We start from the raw sequence: 24,029 nt of genomic DNA, 5'->3' as shown, positions 1-24,029 counted from the left end.
TTGTATAAATACTATATTTATTAAATATCTTTAGTTCATTTAAATGTATTTACAGATACCATTCTCACAAAAAAATTATGCTTCAGACATCCAATTCACATAATTGGCTTTTCGATAAGCACAGGTACTGATAGTCTCATTTAACAAGAAAAATAGCATCCTCATTAGATCAGCTATCTTTGCCAGATAAATCATTCATATATGTGTGTGTGTGTGTGTGTGTATGTATGTAAAAAAAACCATATCTACCTTGAATCCAATTTTTCCTATGGAAAAAGCAGCCCACTATCCAAATCCCAATTCCAATCACTGACTTTGTTTTTATGGGACCGTGTTGTCTAGTCCTAGAGTGAGGCTACTTTTTCCTATTTGAGTCTTTGCCGTGGAAGCTGCAACTCTGCAAAGGAAAAGGGTGCTTGGGCCCAGAATTCCCCTCAAAACAGAAGAGTGCCTTCCCTAGGCAGCAGGGACTGGGATCCAGCAGAGGCAGTAGCCCTTGCTCATTGCTTGGAGCCCCAGAAGCCCCACCTTATTGCCAGATTTAGAGGGTTCCTGACCCTCAGAGGGGCAAAAAGGCAGGGGACACACAGGGCATTTGGTTTGTGGTGCTCTACTCAGTGCAAGTCTCCCAATGACAGTTAAAATCACAAGGAACCATGGACCTCAATCCCTGTCATTCATACTGGGATAATCACATTGATCTTCCTTGCTGTACTTGCAACCAACAGCAACCATCCCCAGCAGGGAAGTCCTGCAACTGCGGCAGAATTACTTTTAAGCAAACTCTATGGAAGCTCTTTTTTTCAGATTCGCTATAAAGCAATTCCAATGTTTGATTTCTCGCCAGCCTCCCCCCCCCCCCCCCCGCCTTTCCCAGTTTAAGAGAACACAACACGGAATGGCTTCTCTATACCACACCATTGGAGTTCCAAGGAAGCATGTTTCTGATTTTGAGCACTGGGGAAAGGGTTTTTAACAAATACAGAAGTCCTGACTTTCTCCTTTTGTAAAAAAAAAAAAAGATTTGTGCGCAGACAGCTTTTTAAAAAAGTTTTTAGGAAGAAATCTGGTTCTGTTCTGTTTGAGTGCACATCTTCATGTGGAAAAACAAAAAAGTCAAGCATGCAATAGAAAGATTAATCCTGTATCGTACAGTATTGCTTTAAAAATAGATGGTAAAAAGCTATCAGTTGTAACTGGTCTTTGGTGTCCAGTGATGGGAGAAAGGGGACTGAATTATCTGCAAGTTGAAAGACTCAATTTTGATCATTGTTAAAGAAAAATGTGGGAAGAGACAAATGGCCTGACTAGAAACCACTGGAAGGGAAGCAAGGCCACGGCGGAAACTCCACCAAGCATTGCAGTTCGGCTCCTTGGGGAGAGGGCCCAAGATCAGGGACTCTGCACAGGACAAAGGAGACCAGGCCATGGCCCCCAAAGCCTGCCAGGAAGCCCCTTCCTCTCTGTCCCTGAAAAGGCTGGAAGAGACCCCAAAGCAGAAGGAAAGTAGTCCTGCTCAATGGAGGCACCAAGTCCGAGGCCGTCTGAGGCCAAAGGGATCTGGTGCAACTGGAAGGTGCAGTCCGAACAATGGAAAGGGGCCTAGTCAAACAAGGAACTGCAACAGTGAACACTGGCTAATAAAAAAATATAATGGAAGTTCAAAGGAAGGGTAACTGCTCTTCTGGCAAAGCAGAAACTTCAATGTAGGTACTGCAGCATTAATACATTCCTTCTAAGTGGATATACACAGGGACAACTGGTTAGGTGGAAAATAACACAAAGGATTGAAATGCTTTGTGCAAAGTTCTTGTTTGCCACATTTTTGAATCCTAGCACTATGATTTTTTTCTTTATTTTGTCTGATTCCACCCTGTCTCCACACCAAAAAAAGGATCAATTTTGTGAAGCTCAATGGTTAAGGCATTCTGACAGTAACAACAACCCAAAGGTGATTTAAGAAAATTTGTTGTGCCAATTTTTACAAAGAAAGGTAGATTCATGAGCTCCCAACTTGATTATTTTTACCCATTTTCGTGGTCAATGAAATGACAATTAGAAGCAGGATGCATTGAAATAGTGACATGTACATGGTACATGTTACATAATTATAAATAAAAGCTTGACACAATTATGCAAATATACAGTACAACCACAAAAATATTTAAAACAGGCTGAGGTAACCTCAAACGTACAGTTTTAATACAATAAACTTGACAGTAATTCCCCCCTTTCATGGTTTAAAAAAAGGAAGGTTTCTATACTGGCCAAGCTCATCATCTAGGCATTGACATTAACCAACTGCTATATAAAACATGGCTTTTCAATTCTAAGTTCTTTTCTACCAGCAAAAAAGTTATGAAAAACTGACCAAAAATATATATATCTTTACAGCTGTTTTTACATGAAGATTTCTTTAAAAAGAAAAAAGAAAAGAAGGGGAGGGAAGGGAAGGGAAGGTTGTAGCTACTGAAGAAACTGGACTGAGTGTCAATGAAAAGAAAAGCTCTATTGCAAAATGGCTATTAGATATCTGTAAACATCATTGAAGTTCGTTCTGGAAATCCTATATGCCCCCTACTACAAAGTCAACGCAGCTCATTCCATTTTGCATGGGTACAATTATTCTTGTTGTGGGAGTACAAGCAGAGGCATCTTTTTCAAGACACTGAGGTTCCTGAAACTCAAATGAGACCATTCAAAACCTAGGACCCACCACCAAAACGCACCCCATCATCCCTAGGAACTACATCATGGAAAGCCAGCCCAACTTCTTAGCACCCTGGCTTCATCAGACTTCATGACGAGAGAAAAGACCCTTCGAATGTTCCTTTCTGGAAGGAAAGCATCTCGCTAGTGGAGAGCCCTGCAGGAAGAAATGATATGCTAAACGTCCATCTGCATGAGAACAGGAAGCACCATTGCACGCGCTCACATTCATTCGCTCACATGCACAACACATTTCACAAACTAATCCTGTGATTCACAATTCAGTAACAGACAACGTTCCTGGGCAAATCCCACATCGACTCAGAGGCTGAGTGCACTTGGAAGCTATTGATGAATCTGTATAAAAACAAGCCTCAAAGACGGTTTCATGAACTATGCTAGTGACATGATGCTTTGTGGCCCCTTGCAGATGCAAAAGGGGCCTTTGTCTAGCAAGGTGATGGTGTCCTCACAGAGGTTCCCTTTGTTGACGTTCAACAGCATTACCTAGCCCTGAATGACAAATGGCCAATTTCTATTTAATCTGCTCACTTACTTCGGAGCCATAATCATGATTATTAATCCCTTCCCCATCACTACGTAATAATGACTACTGAACTCTAAAAAGACAAGCTTCAAGTATTGAAATTTTTCATTTCTTGCTGGCAGATGTGTCCCGGTTTCTCTAAGGATGGAGGGTTTTGACTGCATCTTCAAACAGGCAACGGATGGAACATGGAAGAGCCACTGAGATCAGTTGCAGAGAAAAACATCCTGCCAGCAGGAAACAGTATGAATGAAGCTGGAACGGGAGGAAACACCCAAGTCACAAGTGGAGGCTGTCAGCCCATCAGTCTGTGTATTCGGCGACTATTGAAAGGAGGACGGTGATGTCGTCTGGCTTTCCACCTGCACAGTAAGATGGGAGAGGTTCTTTAGTTGAGCACAGAACTACCAAAACCACAATCCAAGAAAAGGAAGGGAGAAGAGAAATCAAAAAACTCTCCATAAAAATGCCATGGGAAACTTCAGAGTTCTCACTTGAATTCTGACAGGGACACTTCTGAAAATTCAGGACACCACAATAAGACCTCCACTTCCCTCTTTCTCTCATTTACTAAATGCATCCTGCTATCCTGCAATACAGGAGCCATTACAAACACCACATTTGCAGCACCTTTGAAATCAGATGGCACATGACTTTGCCACTCCAATTACTAGCCACCATTTCATTCTGGCCCATCAGATGACTTGCTGTTTCAAAACTGTGAAGCAAATGCTGCCCTAAGACCATGGGATCAACTGCCATGCTTCCAGCAGGACTAGTGGAATCCTTACCTCTTACATTCAATCCATTGTCACATGCAAACTGTGCAAAGGGAGACATGTAGTTGGGATCATATGCCAGTTCGTGAGCTTGCTCAGCAATGCTTCTTGCTGTCTGCTGTATGCTTTCGTAATTTGAATTCTGAATGGAAATATGCAAAACAAAGCATGTTAATTTGTAAAATGTTGCTCATGTCACACGTGCATGAAGAAAATGGAACAACTGATATTTTTCCTCAGAACAGGGACCAAAGTCAGCTGGAAATGCTTACTTTCTCCTTTTCTAGTTCAAATGTTAAGTATTGTAAATTCCAAAGAATCTTATTATTCATATATGTGAGAGGACTGTTGCAAAGAGAACACGGTAACACCCATAAGGTGCTGTAGCCATACTGTCTATGCAAATGGTTCCTACTGCTCTGTCTATCAAGCTACAAGCCTGAATAAGGTATTCCTGGTTACCTTGAGCTTCTTCAGCTCCTGGAGGATCATGTAGTCGGGCATGTTGTCAAAGAGTCCATCTGTGGCTGTCAGAATGATGTCTCCCAGCTGGACGTCAAAGGTAGTACTGTCTGCTGCATCTGGGCTGTGAAAACAACAACAACAGAGTGTTCCAATGGGCATTTGGTCAAAGTTCAACTTGGAAGATTGAAGAACATTGCAAGCTGCTCACTTCCTGCTGCAGAGACTGACCATGCCACCTGGTTCCTGTCATGTCAGGAATAAGCCCAATGGAACACAGGTTTCGGAAAGTTGCAACCCAGTGCTCTTTTTACCTAGGAGCACTGGGACTTGCTCTCAGAATAGAATAACTTTATTGTCACTGTACAATAAAATTAAATGTTTTCCCCAGCACACATCACAAAACAACACACTCCTCCTTCCACATTTCACCACAACACAGCCCCCAATGCCACATCAATGCGATACCATGGAGTTCAATATAGTTACAGTTCTAGAATAAAAGCTGTCTCACAGTCTGTTTTTCCTTGTCTTTGTTAGACTATAGCTTTAGCAAAACCCTGCTCAGTATGGTTTTCTTTTTTAAATATAATGCAATTATTTGTTGTGGGCTCCAGGGGCAATCATTGAATTGAGACTGTGAGTCACGCTTTCAGGGGCATCCAAGATACATGAATCTCTAACTTATTCCACTTAGAGTAGAATTTGGGGGACTTAAAATGGCCTTCTGGTAAGCTCTGGTTTCTTAAGAACAGCCATGGGTTTCAAGGATGGAAAAAGTATGATCAAGTCCCACACTCTACCTCACAGGGATGGATTTCAGCACAAAAGGAGACAGGCATGTCTCATTAGATGCAACAATCATGGGGATATTATTTTTATTTGCTTATTATCATGAAATAAATACAGATTGGCTTCAGAACACCTTGCCCCAAAGGAGTTGGGGCGGGGGGGAGAGGAAGGGTTGGAAGAGAAACCCTGCTCCAGGTCCCCAAGAAGCATACTCTTTTCAGGCTGTCACTCCCCATTGGACAGAATGTGCTTTTCCAACCCTCCACCGTGGGGCTTGGTGTTCCGCCAAAAGAGTTTTGATCATTTTGACAGGGCACGATGCACTGCTGGAAACTGTGCTGAAATACAAGCTGCAGTCACATGCTTCCCTCTCTATTCTTCAAGTATTTGCGACCTCACTGCCTGAGCATGCAAAATTAGCAGATTCCCAATTCGGATCCATGAGCAAAAAAGGAAGTTCTTGAAATGAACTGGGGGCCTGACAGTCACCACTGGTTTCACCCTGAAAGTCAAACAGGGACACAGGCTAAAGGTCAACTCAGTTGGATACATTTGCTGGTGAGCTGACTCAAACATAGAACTCCTTCTTGGACCAACAGCCCCCAGCATCCTGACAAGCTCTGGTAACAAGCCGCCATAACAAATGTTAACGCTCAGTCCTGACACTCAGCCAGTCCGTGATGCAGGCTCTAAACCAGCCAAAAAGGAACTCAGTTTCATTTTCAAGCCAAGGAAATTCCCTCAAGCCAACTCAATATTTCCAGTGGCAACATCTAGCAGCAGTTTCTCTTGGCAAGTAAGGAGGGAAATGTTTCATTTGTTATTTGAGGCCCTCAAAAAAAATTTCAAACAGAAAAGTCAAAGCAGACCCCACCACAAAAAAGTTGTGACAAACTCTATCCTCATGATGCAGTACATTTGCTTTCGTAAAGCCAGGTTTCAGAATGTGTAAGAACAAAGGACAGATGAGGTCCATGCCACAAATCAGACAAGTTATTATAATATATGTATATAATATTTGTATATAATATTGTATATATTATATACAAGTGCAGCCTCTCCTGTAAGGAAGGAATCCCTTTCTACCTACTAACCACTGTAGGTCAAAGGTAAACTTAAAAGAAAAAACAAAACCCCACTGACGTGCCACAACATGGTCTCTGAGTATGAAAGAACAATTTGCAATTTTGGTTCACTCTACTGCAGCAGGACAGGGCCAAGATGGAATTGCCAACACAGAGCAAAATCCTACCCACTCTACACAACCATGTCCCCCCAAAAGTCTCACCTGTCACTGAAGACAACCCCTTCAGCTTCTGGCGGGGCTATCGACAATTGGAAGGGAGTGTTGAAGTAGTGTTGTTGCTCATCTGATCGGTGCACTACTTCTCCACCCCTGACAACAAGAAATCCTGAATCCCCCAGGTTTGCGGTGTGTAGGCGATGACTTGTCCGATCCAGCACTACAATGCAAGCTGTGCTGCTCCCTGGAAATAAGATCGGATTTGTTGTAAGGCAGTAGAAAACAGAAATGGACCCTGCTTTTCTTTTTAATCGAGGAGATCTGGGAGACCAGGGTTGGAATCTTGACTCAGCCATGGAAGCCCACTGGCTGGCCTGGGGCAAGGCACAGTGCCCTCTAGGCAAAGGCATCCCCTGAAACAAATCTCGCCAAGAAAACCCTAGGATAGGTTTACCTTGGGTTCATCATAGGTCAGGATGGACATGAAGGCATACCAACAACAAACACATTTCTTAGAAGGCTGCCTCCAAAGTTGTGTACAGACTGCCATCTGGACCGCTGTTTTACACTGTTTCCTGATGACACAAATTCCCTTCCTCCTGAGTAGAAGATGGCAGAGATGCTGGCAACACCATCAGAACCTCTTTAGCTTGTCTGTTTGCTTTCTCACTAACCAGTGATTGCTGCTAAACATGTGACTCCTTCCTTCTTTTGAGCCTAAAAAACTCTTTTGTAAAGCCAGTGCACTGGGTCTCTTAAAAAGGAGAACCATTATTCTGAACATTAATAACCAGCTACTGTGGATTATTCTTTCTTGGCCACTTTTGAATGAGATGTGGTGGTGGACAGTCATGTTCGGGCTGCACAGCAGCAATGATACCTGTCAAAGCATGCCTTTTTCTTAAGCATGGTCATGCAAAAGGGGCATTGGGAACAAGTGGCTCACTGTGACACACTAGCTCCTGCATTGGTGTTGCTGAAAAGATTCAGGATAAGGGGAGGTTCTAAGAGCTGGAAGGGGAAGACTGCAGCTAAAATAAAGGAAAAAAATCTGAGACAGGAAGAAATCTAAGTCTTTAGCTAACCCAAAGCACTCCATATACCAAAATTCCCATTAGCTATATATTGAGCACCAGGCCCATATGGCTCCTGTCAACTGAGAAAATCAAGATAAATCAGACTCACTTTCCAGTAAAAAGACATTCAGTCTTCAGTTTAGTTTTGGTCTTTGCAGGAGCACAGTCCTGACGTAATTGAGACACAAGTGACAATTTAAGGTGCACTGTTCGAACTGACACCGAAGGGAAAATTTGGCAACTGATAGTCATCCTTTAGGTGGGTAAGGAAAAAGAGCCAACTCTTTCTGAGCTCCGCAGAGGTTCGCCAAATATAACTTCCCTATTTAGAGGAACCTCCTGGCAGAGAAGCGAAGGTCAGGTGAGAAGCATGTGCGGCAGGACAAGCCACTGACACTGATTGTGCGAAAGGTTGCTGCTTTCCACTCACTCAGCTGATTCTTAAGAGGGACCTAGCCCAGCCAAATTTTGATGTGCGCGCACACACACCAGGACGACCCCTTGCAACAGCAGGTTCAGAAGCTTCATTCAAATGCAATGGTAGCCAAAAGAAGGAATTAGAAGTGTTCGTGGAAGTCCTACGGTCTGCAAAAATATCCCCAAAGCCCTCAAAGAAGACTTGAGCTGGCCAAGGTGCCACAGAGGAGTACCCTTGAATGATTTGCGCCCTCGAAAAGAGCATGACTCCTTTACCTTAAGCAGTCATTACACCATGTTGATGCTACATGTCTGACCCCCCCCCCCCAACAGTCCCTTACAACTTGAAAGAGAGCTGCATCAACCTCCAAAGTGTGTGTGTGTGTGTGTGTGAGGAGCGACTTGAGAAACTGCAAGTCACTTCTGGTGTGAGAGAATTGGCTGTCTGCAAGGACATTATTTTATTATTGTTTATTTCCGGTATTTCTACCCTGTTCCTTCTCAACCTCTGAAGGGGGACTCAGGACAGCTTACATTTGGCAACAATTCGATGCCACTACATATAACAAAGCAATATAACAACAATTAAAACAATAAATAGAATATTAATTAAAACAATAAAAAACAGTAAAAAAAAAACCAGTATTGCCCATGGGACGTCTGGATATTTTGATGTTTTACCATCCTTGTGGGTGGCTTCTCTCATGTCCCCGCATGGGGAGCCGGAGCTGATAGGGAGCTCATTTGCGCTCTCCCCAGATTCGAACCTCCGACCTGTCGGCCTTCAGTCCTGAAGGCACAAGGGTTTAACCCATTGCACCACCAGGGGCTCCCCCAAAGTAAACACTGGTGATGCATGGGGCTTTCCACAGTACCAGTTCCATATTGCGAAGGCACTACAGCATAAGGAACTAAGGGAGTTCGTGTAAGTACATGCAACAAAGAACTGAAACTCCATAAACAGATGCTTCATGTTTTAAATTCAAAGCTGACTTTCCCAAAAGCACACACATCAGCCTGCGTGTGGAACCAGTTCCCTAAGGGATGTCAAGTCACAACTTCAATAGAATCATCTCCCCTTATTTACCAAAGTTCCCCATTCCCTAAAATAACATTCCATTTTGGAAGCATATGACGGAAGGTGAATGTGTCAAGGATAATGGGTTTATCCAGTGCTTAAGAGCATTCAAAAAGCTTCCAAAGGTACTCTCAGCCAAACCATCTTAAGGCTATTACCAACTGCAAACTGAAGCTTTGCATCACGCTCAGGGACATCTTCTTGTTCTGTAGCCTGAGGAATTCTGGATAATTGAGAAGCTTGCTTATTACTTTGCAAGCTTGTCATTGGTCTTAGGAAAGCAAGTAAACCAACATTGTCTTCATATTTTTCTTATAGCTTACCAGTGTTTATATACAATTTTTCATTTTAATAAATCACGAAGCAATGCACAATAAAAACTTGAAGCATCCTGACAGATTGCAATATGAACTAACCCTTTTATGGTTCATGTCATCCAAGTACTGCAAATGGAGGGAAGTGGGCTGACCCTTAGAGAACCCAGCCTGCCCAGCCCAGATACTGAATTTGGCGAGAGACGAACTGGCGTCTTACATTCTGCCCATAGCTCTCAAGACTAACATAAGCAAGGCTGACCAAGGAGGAAAAAGGACTGAGAGGAGAGAGTGGAAGGGGAGGCCGGCTGAGCTTACCAAGCAAAGGGACTTTGTTCTGCAGCAGCTCGCAGTAGCTTGTGGTGAGAATCCCAACAGGGTTGCTCGGTACAAATCGTCCTTCTTTGACCAAGCGTTCACAAGTGCGCATGAGTGTCCCTGAGAACTGAGAAGGGTCAACGCCGTAGTCCCGCCAGCCACCAACACCATCTGCTACACCTAAAGAAAAAAGAGCGAGAGAGAGAGAGAGAGAATGTATTTTTAGCATGAATAAATTCCTCAGTGTAAATACAAAGGAGGGCATTTATATACAAGTGAAAAGCTGGTTGAAGTTTAATTAGGCTCACTGGCTACACATATTTCTTAAGGAGGCTTCCTACCAATCTCCCAACTACAGGAAGAAGCATCGAGGCACCCCATCATTACTGACTGCAAATGCCTCATTAACATAATTTATTACCTGCCTCTCCTTATGGCTCAAGGCAGGGCACAAAACAGTTAAAATACAGCCATAAAAGCACATATTTAAACATACACATATTAAAATACATGAAACAAGTTAAAAATAAAGGGCTAGACAGTGTCTCTGGAGATAGAAGAAAGCACTAATTTTTCCTAAACTCTGTGGCCTAGTACTGTTAACATCAGAACTGTCACTACTCTTTTTTAGGAAATTGTCCAAGCATTATCTTTTGCCACCATTGGGGCAAACTTGACTTAACATTTTTTTCCCCAGGGCTGCTTCAGTGCAAGATTATCAAGCAGTATTCTCAGAGATATCATTCAGGTACCTGATAAAGGAATCCTGGCAGTCTTTTTATAACATGTGTTTCAGGAGCTACTCTTTGGGCTACACGAAATGATATTTTACAGAAAGAGACCAGATCATGATAATTATTCAGAATGCAGTATGAGTCACTTTTCCACAGATTGGAAAGTCTCCCCAGGACAGACCTGCCTTGGAACAGAAAGCTGCTAACCTCTGTCCAAGAAATGAAAATTAATCTAGTGCATAAAGGGAAATTTGTTAATCTTCTGGCTGCCCTTCACTTGGGATGCCAACTGAAATGGAGATGGAGGGTTCAACCCTGACCTTGGCGTGAACTATGTAATCTGTCAACATATTACAGCCAGACTCTGACATCAGCATTAATCAGATTTCACCCAAAAATAGTCCACAGACTCCGAGACACCAATTGTTCAACTGCCATTGCCACAAGGAAAGACAAATAGTATTACCGTCACCTTGTGCAACCGAAGAGCTAGCACACAATGGGAAAGCCTGAGTGGCAAGAAGCACCACTCCTTCTTTCTGCTTCAGGAAGTGCACCTGAATGCACTCAAGAGGAGGAGGAAGAAGAGACTGTGCAGCTGAAGACAATGTGGGTCTTGTGGTTGAAAGGAGCTGGGGCCCAGCAGATGGGCAAAGGGGCAGCCGAGAGACAGAGAGGAGGGGGAGCACAAAGCAAGTGCCTCAAAGGAAACGGAAAATCTTTTGTTTCATTTCTCTGGTGCATTTCACATTCACTCACTCACACTTCTAAAGCAGGAAAACTATCGTTGCTAAAGGGCAGCATGGCATTGTCTCTTCAGCAGAAGTAGCCATTATGGATTTGAACTGGGGGTTTTTTCCAGTCACAAAGCTGGGCGTAAAATCCCCAGAGCTCCTGCCTGGTAACATGCTTTTTTTTTTGCATCTGGCCCTTTTCCTGAAGCCTCCTCACATGAAGACAAACAACCAAGGCAGCACACAACACCTGGGGAGCTCAAAGGAAAGGCTGCAGGTTCCTCAAAGTGGCTAAGGTGGCCATGGGCAGCAGGCAAATTCTGGCATTGGCATACTGTTGGGCCTCCCCAGCCCACCCCCTACAGCATCCAGAAGGTCTGGTATACAGTTTACATTCCCATTCATGCAAGCTATTTATCAAAGGCAATGTTGCTCACCTTCTCTCTAGCCAGCCACAAACCAAAATGTGTGCCAATGAGACGTTTGTCAGCAAGACCATGTGCCCACCCATTTCTGTATCTGCCAAGGATCAGAGATCAGGGCACCTGCCTACCATCCTCTATGAAAGGGAAGACAGTTGCCCCATTTACTGAAATCTAATGCTCACCTTTTTGGCTAAATTCCCATACCCAAATGAGGGTGTGCATCAGATATCTGTCATACAGTAATCTTAGTGCTGAGCCAAAGCAAAAGGGGAAGCTGCTTCAAAAAGACCTGGAACTCCTATTTGAGGGACGTTACCTCTAATTTAATTGTCCTGGCTCAATGCTATGAGATCCTGCAATTTGTAGTTTGGTGCAGCATCAGCATTCTTTGGCAGGGAAGGTTCAAGACCTTGTAGAACTACATCCCTCAATGCTATGACTCCATAGCACTGAACTAATGCAATTAAAATGCATTCATTCTACAGCAAAAACATACTCCAGGGTTTTGGTTTCCATTGCTAGAAGTTTTGGTGTTCTAACGCTTTTGTGCTGAAAGAAAGAGTTCTAAACAAGCAGCAACTGTAATGTGTAGCTTTTTTGACCAAATGACAAAGAGGGCACTTTTGGCTCCTTTTTGCGCATGACATTTGGCAGCAAATACTTCTTTTGGTTTCAGGCTTTTGAAAACTGAGGTACTCAATAGTTCCAATAGTGCATCGGACTCAAGCAAATACGGTTTTTTTAATGCAGGGCCTTCACAAGGCAGTATTAAGCCCAGTACTGCCAAAAGTGCCTTTTACAGTTCTGCAAGTAGTGCCGCAAGCAATCTGCCTCTACTTGTAACCCTGAGCTCTTCCACCTTAAAGTGTTTCAAAATATTTCCCATGGAGGGCTTCACTATGTGGAGCTACCTTTCCTGCACTCCCAAGGGCAGGATAGAAAAAGGGTTGTGCAGCGGGAGGCTCAAACGAGACTCTTAGGCACCTAACCTCCTTTGATCCAAAAAGAATAATTGCTTAGCTCTTTGCCGACTATCATTCAGCCTAACCAAAAAAATTTCAATTTGCCAGCAAGTTGAAAGGCTTGTTTCCACTAGTGAGATTTACCTTTTTAAAAAACAAATGGCAGATTTGTTTTAGATAAAGCTAAAATTAAGACTTGGAGGAGAGGTTCTGAAACACAGGCAGAATGTCTAAGAAGAAATGCATCAGCATCTAGCTTCAGGATGATATGGGAGAGAGATCCAAGCATATGAAACCTAGAGACCTCCTGAACGGTCAAGAATTAACAGTGGAAGGAAAACCCAGACACACTCCTAAAATATATCTTCTCTGAAATAAAATACATCCATCCTCAAGTGGAGCGCAAGTAGAATTCAAGGACAAACAAGGTCCAGAAGTCCAGAACAAGCATCTACAGGGAGGAGGTCAGGTGAGGTTGTGCTCTGACTGAAAGGATATAAATGGATAAAATAAGATGTTATGACATTTTTTAAATATCTGCTTGCCAGAACTTCTGGCAGTCACCTTTGAGACTTGGCTACCGAAGGACATTTGACCTGGGAACGACTTTCAGCATCATGAAAATAGCAGAAGGCACAAAAAGGATTACGAGGGTGTGTGTACCTGTTAAAAAAATTAGTTGTTTACCAAGTACTACACACAAAACTATTCTCTCATCTATCAACAAACACTTCCTTGATCTTTTCATAGAATGACCTTTTTTGACATTGCTTTCTGGCTCTTGAAAATGACAAACACGTTTGGAATGTCATCTTACTTAAAAGATGTATTGTAGGATTGTAAGTTACAGTAAAGAAGACAAACCCCAAGCGTATGTACATGGGTTTGTATAGTGTGCACCCTGCATGACCTGCAGAGAAAGCGTGGAATAACTGACCCAAGACTGTAGACACAATATTTGATAAATATTTTCCCACTGATAAGAGTTTGGAAAAACACTGAGGGAAAGTTTTGGGGAGAGCCTTGTGTCCTACCTTTTTCAGTGTTGTTGGAACCTTCCCTGTGATTGCCTAACTTTCCTCTTTGCCTGAGAAATGCAGTCCTTATAGAGTGGGGAGTCATATGACTCTGCAGATGTTGGGGAACTGTAAATTCCAGCATCCCTCCTCCTGAGTGCTGCGTCTAGGGCCACAGAAATGTGCAGTTCAACAACATCTAGGGGGCTTTCTGATTCTCATCTATGTATCAGATGTCAGGAATAAGCTAAACGTATGAACAAATATAAGCAATCAAAACAATCCACACACTTGCAAATATGATCCATTTATATTCAGCACTGGGTTTTTTCCCTGCAAGAATGGCCACTGCTGCCACTTCCACCTGCACACAGGGCACTGAGGGTGAGAGAAGAATGGCTGGCCTATGACAATGTGGCTAGTGAGAAAGCTGTGAGATCTGAAATGGGGACTTCCTGGTTCAATTGCTCATAATCTTATGTCCAACCCTAAGCAAGCCTGCTCCAAATTAAGCCTCCTAAGCAAGCCTGCTCCAAATTAAGCCCCATGGAGTCCCAGAGAAGCACAAAGGATTGCCCTATTAGCCCTACAAGGTCTGCGAAGGACATACTGCCAAAAGTCTGTGCCAAGGTGCATTTCCCAGATTGCGCAAGCAAGAAAGGTCATACGCTCTTCAGTGCTGGTCAAACAGGGAGTGACTTGGAAGTTGGGCCAATTTGTTTCCCCAACAGAGAGGAGTGGCCCCGGTGGCTCCTCCACACCCGCATCCATCCCACACAAGTTCTCCAGAGGGCAAGCCAAGGACATCTTGGCATGCTCAGTCCCCCAAATGACTAATACCAAAAACCATGTGGAAAATCAAATACACTAAGCGCAACCTTTAACTGAAGGCAGTGTAAATCTTTGCTTATAAAAAAAACCCCTCTGCCAAGATTAGCAAGAGGTCTTGAAGATCTGTCCAGGGTCTGGAAGTTCTATTTGATAGTGTGTATATAATCCTGAACAAGGTAATGATGGAGCCACAGAAGGCTTAATGAAAAGAACAAAAAGGAAAAAAAGGAAAAAAAGAAGGGGCAATGAAAAGAAACAATATGGCTGTCAAATGTGCAGGGGACAAGGTCAACCACCCTGTAGTTCACAGAAAATACCTTAAAGAGGAGGAAGTTGGGCAGAGAATTGTCTCTTTAGAATTGATGATGTATTAGACACAAAACAGCAAGAGGTTGGCTCTTTACCATCCTCCATCCTGAGTTCACTTACAGCTTTTTCAGAAGAAAGAGACTTGGGATTATATCAGCAAGGAAGGAAAGAAACTGACTTGCTACCATCACCCCTGTCAAAATATACTAAATTATACCTTCCTGTGGATTTTTGTGTAAGATGCTTTCCAAATCAATCTTGGCCAAGAAGGAGGGTAATAAATAAATAAGAATATAAAGAGGTGGATATCTGACATGTCAAGCAATGACTGCCAGTCCACAACAATTACACCCTGAAGCACTGGAAACCATCCCTTCACTTCCCCACTTGACAGAAAGACCAAGTCAGTTGCCAGTCAGTGGGAAATGCCATGCTGAACAGACTAACAGTCTAATTCAATGTAACACAGGCCCTTATTGCTCTGACTCTGGATTCAGTGTAGCTTCAGATCCTTAAGAGATGCCTGACCAGATACATCTAAAAAAAGCTACACGAGTTTGCCATAAAAGCAACACAGTAACTACAGAATCTAGAACTTGAAAAATCCCCTCCATGCAGTGCTACACAATGACTTGTTTCTTATGCCATTGTCACAATACCAAAGCAGCAGCAATTCCAGAATTACTGTTGCAGTTCAAGATGGCAGGAGTGGAGAGGCTTTCGCCCTTCAGATGATCTGCACTTCAACTCCCAAAACCCCTATACTGGGTGAGGCTGATAGAAGGCAAAACATCTGGAAAGTCAAGGTTTCCCCTTCCCTGAAGTACTGAGCACAAGTAGAAGTGTGCCAGAGAGAAAATATTCCTTACACATACTAAAGCGTAGTGCAGAACCGGGTAGTACCATACTTGGATTACATCCATAGTTCTCTCCCTTTCCATTGTGCATATGCTTATATCTTGTGGGATAATTGTGCAAGCCTTGTCTCTGTCAACAGCGTCCTTCTTTTACAAAAGGATCTTTCTTTGAAAAAAGGATCAAACAACTGGGGTCATTCATGAACAGACAGCAAACACTACCTTTCACTGGCAGAGGGCGAAAGCTCAAGAACAAAGACAGAAAAAGATAAGCTACATTGCAGGGAAAAGTTTGTTCTGGGTTGGTTTTTTTTTTTTTTTTGCTTACACTCAGTACTCCAAGTGACACCACCCCTCATATCTGGGAGCATTCCCTTAAATGTACACTAGCTACGCTTTCAAGCTATCGGGTTCTCTCCCCCCCCCCCCCCCAAATGTTCACTCATTATAAACAGGCATGACGCTACCATGGCAACACTAAGTTTCTAATTGCCATTAACAGAACATGCCTCAGCTCCAAGAGCAATCTCCGAGTTGGAATGGTAACACACAGAAATGTGTCTAAACAATAGCGATTGGGGCTGCAAAGCTATGTCAATGGCTGTCACAACACCAAGGCTTGCTGCCTGAAGCTTCCCTCAAAAGGGGCCTTTCAAAGGCCGCATCCTGTCCAAGGGATGGCCATGGAAGGGCTCTCCCTTTGCCTCCTGTGACATCTGACACAACACAGCAGCACTACACCCTCGAGTGGCAGCAGAGCTTGAAACCAGTCAAGTGGGTGTAGGAAGGGCATTTGAAAGTGCTTTCAATGTCATTTTGTTTTTCACCTGACAAGGACATGAGATTGCCCTCAATCACTGGCTCTGTCTCATGGGGCAGGGGAAGGCATCAAAGAGTGTCAATTTAAATCCCAATGCTGGGTTTTCTTAGCCTGGCAGCCAAGGCATATCCACAGGTAATCTCCTGAGGGACTTTGTTGATGAATAAAGCAACATGCCCTGAAGAATGGAGGGCAAACAAGATCTGTTTGGGAACCTGCCATGGAATTGATTCCAATGTATTTGTTGACTCTCCAAGGCCCCATTCTCCACTGCCATGAGAATGCAGACTGAAAATGGCCTCACAGAATGCAGTTCCACCTGCATTGTCATGGCAGTAGAGATGGGGGTGCCTCCAGGTAGGCCCTTTCTGTTCCTACCTGTGGCTGTAATTCTAGAACAAAACCGGCTCAGAAAAAAAATAGCCGAGAAGAGTTGTGAGAGCCATGTTTGAAATATTTGAAAGTTTGTCATACAGAAGGAGCTGGGGTTGCTTTCTACTGCCCTGGAGTCTAGTGTCTAGATCAGGCATGGGCCAACTTGGGCCCTCCTCCAGGTGTTCTGAACTTCAACTTTCACAGTTGGGAATTGTGGGAGTTACAGTCCAAAAAACTTGGAGGGCCCAAGTTGGCCTGTGCTTGGGCTAGGGTGACAGGGAAGGAGGTTTCACCTGAATGTGAGGAAGAACTTCAAGGACTGTATTGCCAAAGGCTTTCATGGCCAGAATGTCTGGGTTGCTGTGAGTTTTCTGGGCTGTCTGGCCATGTTCCAGAAGCATTCTCTCCTGATGTTTTGCTCACATCTATGGCAGGCATCCTCTGGTATTGTGAGGTCTGTTGGAAACTTGGCAAGTGGGGCTATATATATCCTTGTGGAACAATGTCCAGGGTAGGAGAAAGAACTCTTGCATGTTGAAGGCAAGTGTGAATGTTGCAATTGGTCACCTTGATTAGCAATGAACGGCCTTTCAGCTTCAAAACCTGGCTGCTTCCTGCCTGGGGGAATCCTGGGTTGGGAGGTGTTAGCTGGCCCTGATTGTTTCCTGTCTGGAATTCCTCTTTTTTTTAGTGTTGCTCTTTATTTACTATCCTGATTCTGGAGTTTTTTTCATGTCAGGAGCGACTTGAGAAACTGCAAGTCGCTTCTGGTTTGAGAGGAATGGCCAAGGACCTTTATATCTTAGGGATCGCCTCATTCCTTTTTCCCATCAGTGGTTACCTCGATCCACCCAAGAAAATCTCCTATACATACCGGGCCCTAGGGAGGTACACCTGGAAGCTACAAGGCGTAGAACTTTTTCAATCTTTGCTCCAATTCTGTGGAACTCCATATATTAGAGCAATGTCGGTGTTGTGACCTTTTGTAAAGGCGCTCAAGACTTGGCTGTTTGGTTGTGCATTTAAGTAAAGTGATCAGATCTAATTTGCCAAATAGTCACTGTTGAATGTTTTTATGTTGAATGTTTTTATATTGTGTAAATGCTATTTTAAATTGTAAGTCGCTCGGAGCACCTTGGGGGAGAGCGATTAATTAAGAAATAAAGTGAAGTGAAGAGAACTGGCTGTCTGCAAGGACGTTGCCCAGGGGATGCCTGGATGTTTTACCATCCTTGTAGGGGGCTTCTCTCATGTCCCACCATGGGGAGCTATTAATGACAGCAGGAGCTCATTTGCGCTCTCCCTGGATTCGAACCTCCAACCTGTCAGTCTTCAGTCCTGCCAGCACAAGGGATCCATTGCACCACTGGGGGCTCTGAGGATGCCTGTTGTAGACATGGGCGAAACATCAGGAGATAGTGCTTCTGGAACATGGCCAGACAACCTGGAAAACTCACAGCAGCCCAACTTCAGCACTGTTGAATGGTGGAACTCTTTGCCTAGGAGTGTGGTAGAGGCTTTGAAGCTGAGGCTGGGGGGGTCCACGGGGGGCCCGTCCCACTCTGAGCGCACTCACTCACCCAGCACGTCGGCGGAGCGGTGCCGAGCCACGAAGCAGGCATCGTCCCCGTAGCACATGCCCTTCTTGAGGATGCCCTTGCGGAAGTCCTTGCCGAAGCCGCAGCTGGCGGTGACCAGGCTGTAGTCCCGGGAGTCGGTCTGTGAGAGGCCGCCTAGCACAGCCCGAGCCACCAGCCGCCCGTAGGAGAGTACCGAGAACATGGCGCCCCGGGGGGCCCAGCAGCCCACCGCCTGCAAGACACGAGGGGGAGGGGGAGAGCAGGAGACAGTTTGAGCAAGGCTGCAGGGCAGGGACTCCCCTCAGGGAAGGTCCCAGTCTCCCCAAAGGAAGGCCTTCAGCTGGGAGTTCAAAGGGCAGCAAGGGTTAAGGCCTGGCCTCCTCCAGGGGGGCCCTCATGGCCTGGGCCTGCCCTGCCTCAGGCGCCTTGGCGAGGCGGAGAGGCCTCTCTCGCTTTCCTTTCCTCCCCTCCCTGAGGGCTGCGCCCCTCGCCCACCTCGGCCTGGCCCGGCCCTTCCTGCCTCCTCGGTGGGCTCGGCTGCTGCTCCCTCTCCCTCCGCCAGTGGCAGCAGGAGCACCGGCTTTCTTGCCCTTGGCTTTGGGCCGCCGCCTTCTCACAGCCGACGTCTCTGTTGCTTCCGCCGCTGCTCAGGCTGGTGCTGGGGCCGGGCCGCCATCTTTCGTTCCGGGGCGGGACGGGCCCGCTGCCTCGCTCGTTGCTGTTCCGGCTCCCAAGCGGGCTACTGTTGCTACTGTTACTGTTGTTGTTGTTGACGGCGGCGGCGGCGCCTCCTCCTCGGCTCCGCTGCCTCCTCAGCTCTGTTCCGCCGGCGCCTTTGGGAAAAGAAAGAGACCCCGTTGCGCGCGCGCCGTCGGGTCGACTCCGCCCCTTCGCCGGTGAGAGGAACCCCACATCCGGGACACGCGCCCCGCCCCCTCCCCCTCCCTCCCTCTCTCTCGTTCGCTTGCCCCAATTGGTTGCCTCGGTTTCCGATTTGCATACGATCCCCCGCCCTTCTTTCTCCCGTCCTACCTCTTTGCCCTTCGCCGCACGCCTGAGCCGGAGCATGCGGATGCGCATGCGCCTGGGACCTACGCCTGGACTCGGCCTCCCGGCATTCCACGCGGCAGTCCGAAGGCGGCTTTCTCGGCTTGTTGGCCGCGAGAGGAGGGTTGGCCATGGCCAGGAGTTGTAGTCTTCCGCCTCCAGGTCACCTTGGGCGAGGCGAGAGCGCCGGGAGGCGGCGCTGGCGGGGCTTGTTGGGTTGTTTCTGCCGCTGCGAGGCCTCGGACCTGGCAGCATTGTGACGGCGGGAGTCCGAGGCCAAGGTCACAAAGGGCTAGGCGGTAAACTCGAGCCAGGCCTGGGCTCACTTGGGCCCTCCCTTCAGGGTTTTGGATTTTAACTCCCACAATTCCTAACAGCCGATAGCCGAGTTGAAGTCCAAAACCGCTGGAGGGAGGGGCCAAGTGGGCCCAGGCCTGCCTCTGGGTGTGATTGATGTGAACTTGGCTCGGACTTTGAGGTGGGCACAGTGATCATTGTAAATGCTCACCATAGTTTTATGTCTTTCGCATCAAAAGCATTGCATAAATAATAAGTATAAGACTTGCCCCTGGAGGAAGACCCTCATGGGAGGGGGGGGGGGCATCCATTTGGGATTGCCTGATTTTGCTGCCCACAGGGATACTCTTGCTGTTGCCGAGGGAACGTTGTGCAATAAGCTAGGTCTCAATAACAGGGCCTAGTAGATTTAGTAGCATCCTCTCGTATAGTTAATACCTCACCATAGTTAATGCTTTCGAGTAGTTTTTTTCTTGTATATATTTAAGACAATATTTTGCCAGGGTTTCAGTGGGTTTAATTTGTCTGGCACATTCTTCAATTCTCACAATTTTCAATTTGAAATACGTTCTCATCACAAATGATTTTTTTTAAAAAAAATGCCTTTGTCGCTTCTTCAAGGCCTCACAGTTCTTCTGTGGCGCCCACATCATGTGCCTTCAATGAACTATAACCCAAAGCCTACAGAAGCCTCGGCCCAGCAAGATTGGCTCATCTGGCACTGTAGGCTCTAGCTGTAGTGTTTCTGCTGCGACTGACACCCCAAGAAACCTCTTCTGAGAGAAAGATCCCCTTTTGCTTTCTTCTCACAGGGAGGGGTGCTTACACCCACCCAGGCTGGTTCTATCAGCGTGAAATAATATCACTTCTGCCTAACATTTTGGTTTTAATGAAAAATAATGAATCAAATCCACGGGGAAGGTTTGAACCTAGAATCATAGAGTTGGAAGAGACCCCATGGGCCATCCAATCCAACCTCATTCTGCCATACAGGAAAAGCACAATGAAAGCATCCCTGACAGATGGCCATCCAGCCTCTGTTTCAAAGTCTTAATGGAAAGAGCATTCATCAGACTAAGAGGCAGCGAGTTCCACTGCTGAACATCTCTTCTTAAAGTCAGGAAATTCTTCCTAATGTTCAGTGGAATCTTGTTTCCTGTAATTTGAACCCATTGATCTGAGTCCTAGTTTTCAGGACAGCAAAAAAAAAAAAAACAAGCCTTCTCCTTCCTTAGAACACCTTTTCATATGTTTGTACATGGCCCTCCTGTCTTATCTTAGCCTTCTGCAGGCTGAACAGACCCAGCTCTAAGACACTCCTCCTCAGAAGGATTCACGGTTTCTAGACCTTGGATTATTTTAGTCACTCTCTTGTGGAAACCTTCCAGCTTAAAGTCAATATCCCTCTTGAATTGTGGTGCCCAGAACTGGACACAGGGTTATTACAGATAAAGAGGTCTGACCAAAGCAGAATAGAGAAACCACATGACTTCCCTCAACCTGGACACTAGACTTTTTCTGATGCAGGCCAAAGTCCCATTGGCTTTTTTAGCTGCTGCATCACATTGATGGCCCTTCTGAATTGTATTAATATGTTATGCTGTTTATATGTTTTAATTATTGTGCGAGTTCATTGTTTGATTTGGTTGTATGTTTATCATTATCTGTATTGTGTTTTTTCTGCTGTAAGTAGCCCTGAGTCCTTTTGCGGAGAGGGGGTGGTATATACATAAAGTGATGGTGATGGTTATCATGTTCAACTTTGTTGTCCGCAAAGGCTCTAAGGTCTTTTTCACATGTGACTCTGTTGTTGAGCCAGGCATCAGCCATCTTGTATAGTTGCATTTCATTTTTACTGCCTAATCGTCATATCTTACATTTGTGCTTGTTGAAATTCATTTTGTTAAGTTTTGGCCAATCAGGTCTCTCATCTGTTGAGGTTGTTTTGAATTCTGATCCTGTCTTCTAGAGTATTAGCTCTCTCTCCCAATTTGGTGTCATCTGCAAACTTGATCAGCCTGCCCTCTCAACCTTCGTCCAAACCATTAATAGAGATGTTAAACAGAACTCGGCCCAGGACCAAACTCTCTTTAGGGCACCCAAGTAGTCACTTCTTTCCAAGATGACGAGGAGCAGGGCCTTCTCAGTGGTGGCCCCTCACCTGTGGAATTCACTCCCCGGGGAAATTAGACATCACTCCTTTCCTTTAGGAAAAAATTGAAAACATGGATTTGGGACCAGGTATTCGGACAATCTGGCAGATAAAGAAAGGACTTTGACGATGGACAGGAATTGACTAAGTGGAATGGAATTATGGAACTCTGAAAGACGAACGCTGAGCATGAGATTGATAGTTTTATTGATTGTGTTATATACCGACTGTTTTAACTGTGACAATTGTTTTAACTCCTGTTTTGTACGTATGTGTATTTTGTGTAGGCGTCGGATTGTGCCTTTTTGTAAGCCGCCCTGAGTCCCCCCTCGGGGGTTGAGAAGGGCGGGGTAGAAGTACTCTAAATAAATAAATAAAATAAAAAATGGTGCGTGGTGGGCACATGTCTGAAGATTTGGAAGTACCTCGGGCTCCCTATCTGGCCCGTCAGGAGGGTGCGACCTCTGAAAGCAGAGAAGTTAAAAGTTGGCACCAGGAGGCTCTGCTGTGGGAGCCCAATCCTCCTTGGGGCGGCGTGAGTTACTTTAGCACCGGACGTCATGAGTCATCAGCTTGCCTGGCAGCCGGTCTGCCAACATGGGACGTTTTGAAAAGGTGGCCCTTGCATGCAAACACATTTGAGCGTGGAAAACTTCCAAGGCTTCTCGCTTTCCTGTGAATGATTCAGAGATGCTCCTGGCTGCCCTCTGCTGCTAAGATGCCAGACCGGCTGAGTCCTATGACGCTATTTGTGTGTGTTCGCCATACCTCTTTTATAGGCCAAACCACAAAGGATCTAAAGCTAACTCTTGATTTGCACGGGCAACTGCACATCAGGTTCATGTACATCCCCTTCTTGAGACATTATGCAGTTGACTTTGCAGCTTCACCTGCCAAAGGGGGCATCTACACTCTCAAATTCATGCAGTTTGACACTACTTTAACCACCATGGTTCAATACTAAGAATTCATTTGGTTAGAGTTGCAGTTGATTGGCAGGATTCGAGGTAATGCAATATATAGATAAAGATGTATCATGTTTTAAAATGCACTGAAGTGTGATATCGAGCAAGAATTTAGGGGTCTTTGCCAGGAGGCAGAGACCAGCCAGGCCCACCAAAGAGAGTTCGTTTTAGCCTTGGCAAGATTGAAAGAAGCACCAAAGAATTTTCCCTGATTTTTCCCAATAAAAGTCTTACCAAGTTGAAGAAAATGCCACCGAGTTGTCTTTATTTCATTCCAGTTGGTATGGATGTCAAGCTGCAATCCCTTGCCATGTTGTGCAAGGCAGAGCAGTACATTTTTATAGAGAAACAGAGCTGTCAAATTCAAATTTCCCACTCCCACCCCCCTTAGCCAGCTTCACACTGATTGGTTGGGGTCATTAGCTGGAGGGGAGGTGCGGCCGGCTTAGGCGCACCTCAACCAATGGGCAAGCCAGCGCCGCTTCGGCCTCTCAGCCAATGGGGAACAAGGAGGCAGTCCGAGCAGGACACAATGAACCAGGAGGAAAAGATGAGTGGATTAGGTGACTTAATGTTTATACAATCGCCGGCAATAACTTTTTAAGTCCTCAAGCAGGCTGCTTCTATTGTGTTGAGTGTTTGGAATATACGTCTTTGTCTGACCCAAAAGTCAGACCCTTTGAAATCCTTGGGTCGGAAATATGGTTCTATTGATAATATCTGACTTCTGATATCGGCCCTAGGAATGTCAAAAAAGAAGGAGGCTGTGGAGACATCAATACCCTCCTTAGGCAGGACGTCCCCTGTGGTGAAGAATGATTGAATTTGCCATCGGGCACATCCTCCAGATGGGCAAACTCCGATGTCTGAAAAATTGTGCCCATTGTCCTATTGTTCATGTAAGAGTTTCTGTTGAGTCCAAATTGTTTGGGGGTTTATCTGGCCCAGGAGGGAAGAGGAAGTCAGGAGCCCATGTGTGGCTGAGTTCACAAAAAGGTGACATTTCATATTTTATACAGACATGTATGGGGTTCATAAGTTATACATTCATAAAAGAGGGAAGAGAAATCATATCAACCCATCCCACCCACCAAAAGTCCATTGAAAGCCTAAAAATTATAGTGGAAGTTCATGAGGCATGGAGCGGGAAGCTTCTAAAAGTTTTAAAAGTTTGTCAAAAGTTGGCCAAA

General features: G+C 45.2%; 1 protein-coding gene across 1 annotated transcript; it reads right to left on the bottom strand.

The window, feature by feature from the left end:
- PPTC7 (protein phosphatase targeting COQ7) lies at positions 1-18,958 on the bottom strand. Its single transcript, XM_060786019.2, has 7 exons — positions 18,874-18,958; positions 18,379-18,610; positions 9,736-9,915; positions 6,578-6,776; positions 4,498-4,621; positions 4,048-4,177; positions 1-3,618 (listed from the first exon to the last, which is right to left on the bottom strand). Exons 2-7 carry the CDS (start codon positions 18,578-18,580, stop codon positions 3,560-3,562), a joined length of 894 nt encoding a protein of 297 aa, XP_060642002.1. The 5' UTR covers positions 18,581-18,610; positions 18,874-18,958; the 3' UTR covers positions 1-3,559.
- Positions 18,959-24,029: the final 5,071 nt, after the last annotated feature.

The sequence above is a fragment of the Anolis sagrei genome, chromosome X (genome assembly GCF_037176765.1).
Source record: "Anolis sagrei isolate rAnoSag1 chromosome X, rAnoSag1.mat, whole genome shotgun sequence".
Classification (NCBI taxonomy): Eukaryota; Metazoa; Chordata; class Lepidosauria; order Squamata; family Dactyloidae; genus Anolis; species Anolis sagrei.
This window is presented reverse-complemented; position numbering and strand designations above follow the sequence as displayed.

What these genes read in the sequence shown, in the direction of transcription:
- PPTC7 (XM_060786019.2), bottom strand. Translation starts at nt 18,580, where the DNA reads ATGTTCTCGGTACTCTCCTACGGGCGGCTGGTGGCTCGGGCTGTGCTA. An exon ending in CCGCTCCGCCGACGTGCTGG is followed by an intron (nt 9,916 to 18,378) that starts GTGAGTGAGTGC and finishes TTTTTTCTTTAG; the next exon opens with GTGTAGCAGATGGTGTTGGT. An exon ending in CAATGGATTGAATGTAAGAG is followed by an intron (nt 3,619 to 4,047) that starts GTAAGGATTCCA and finishes CTTACTGTGCAG; the next exon opens with GTGGAAAGCCAGACGACATC.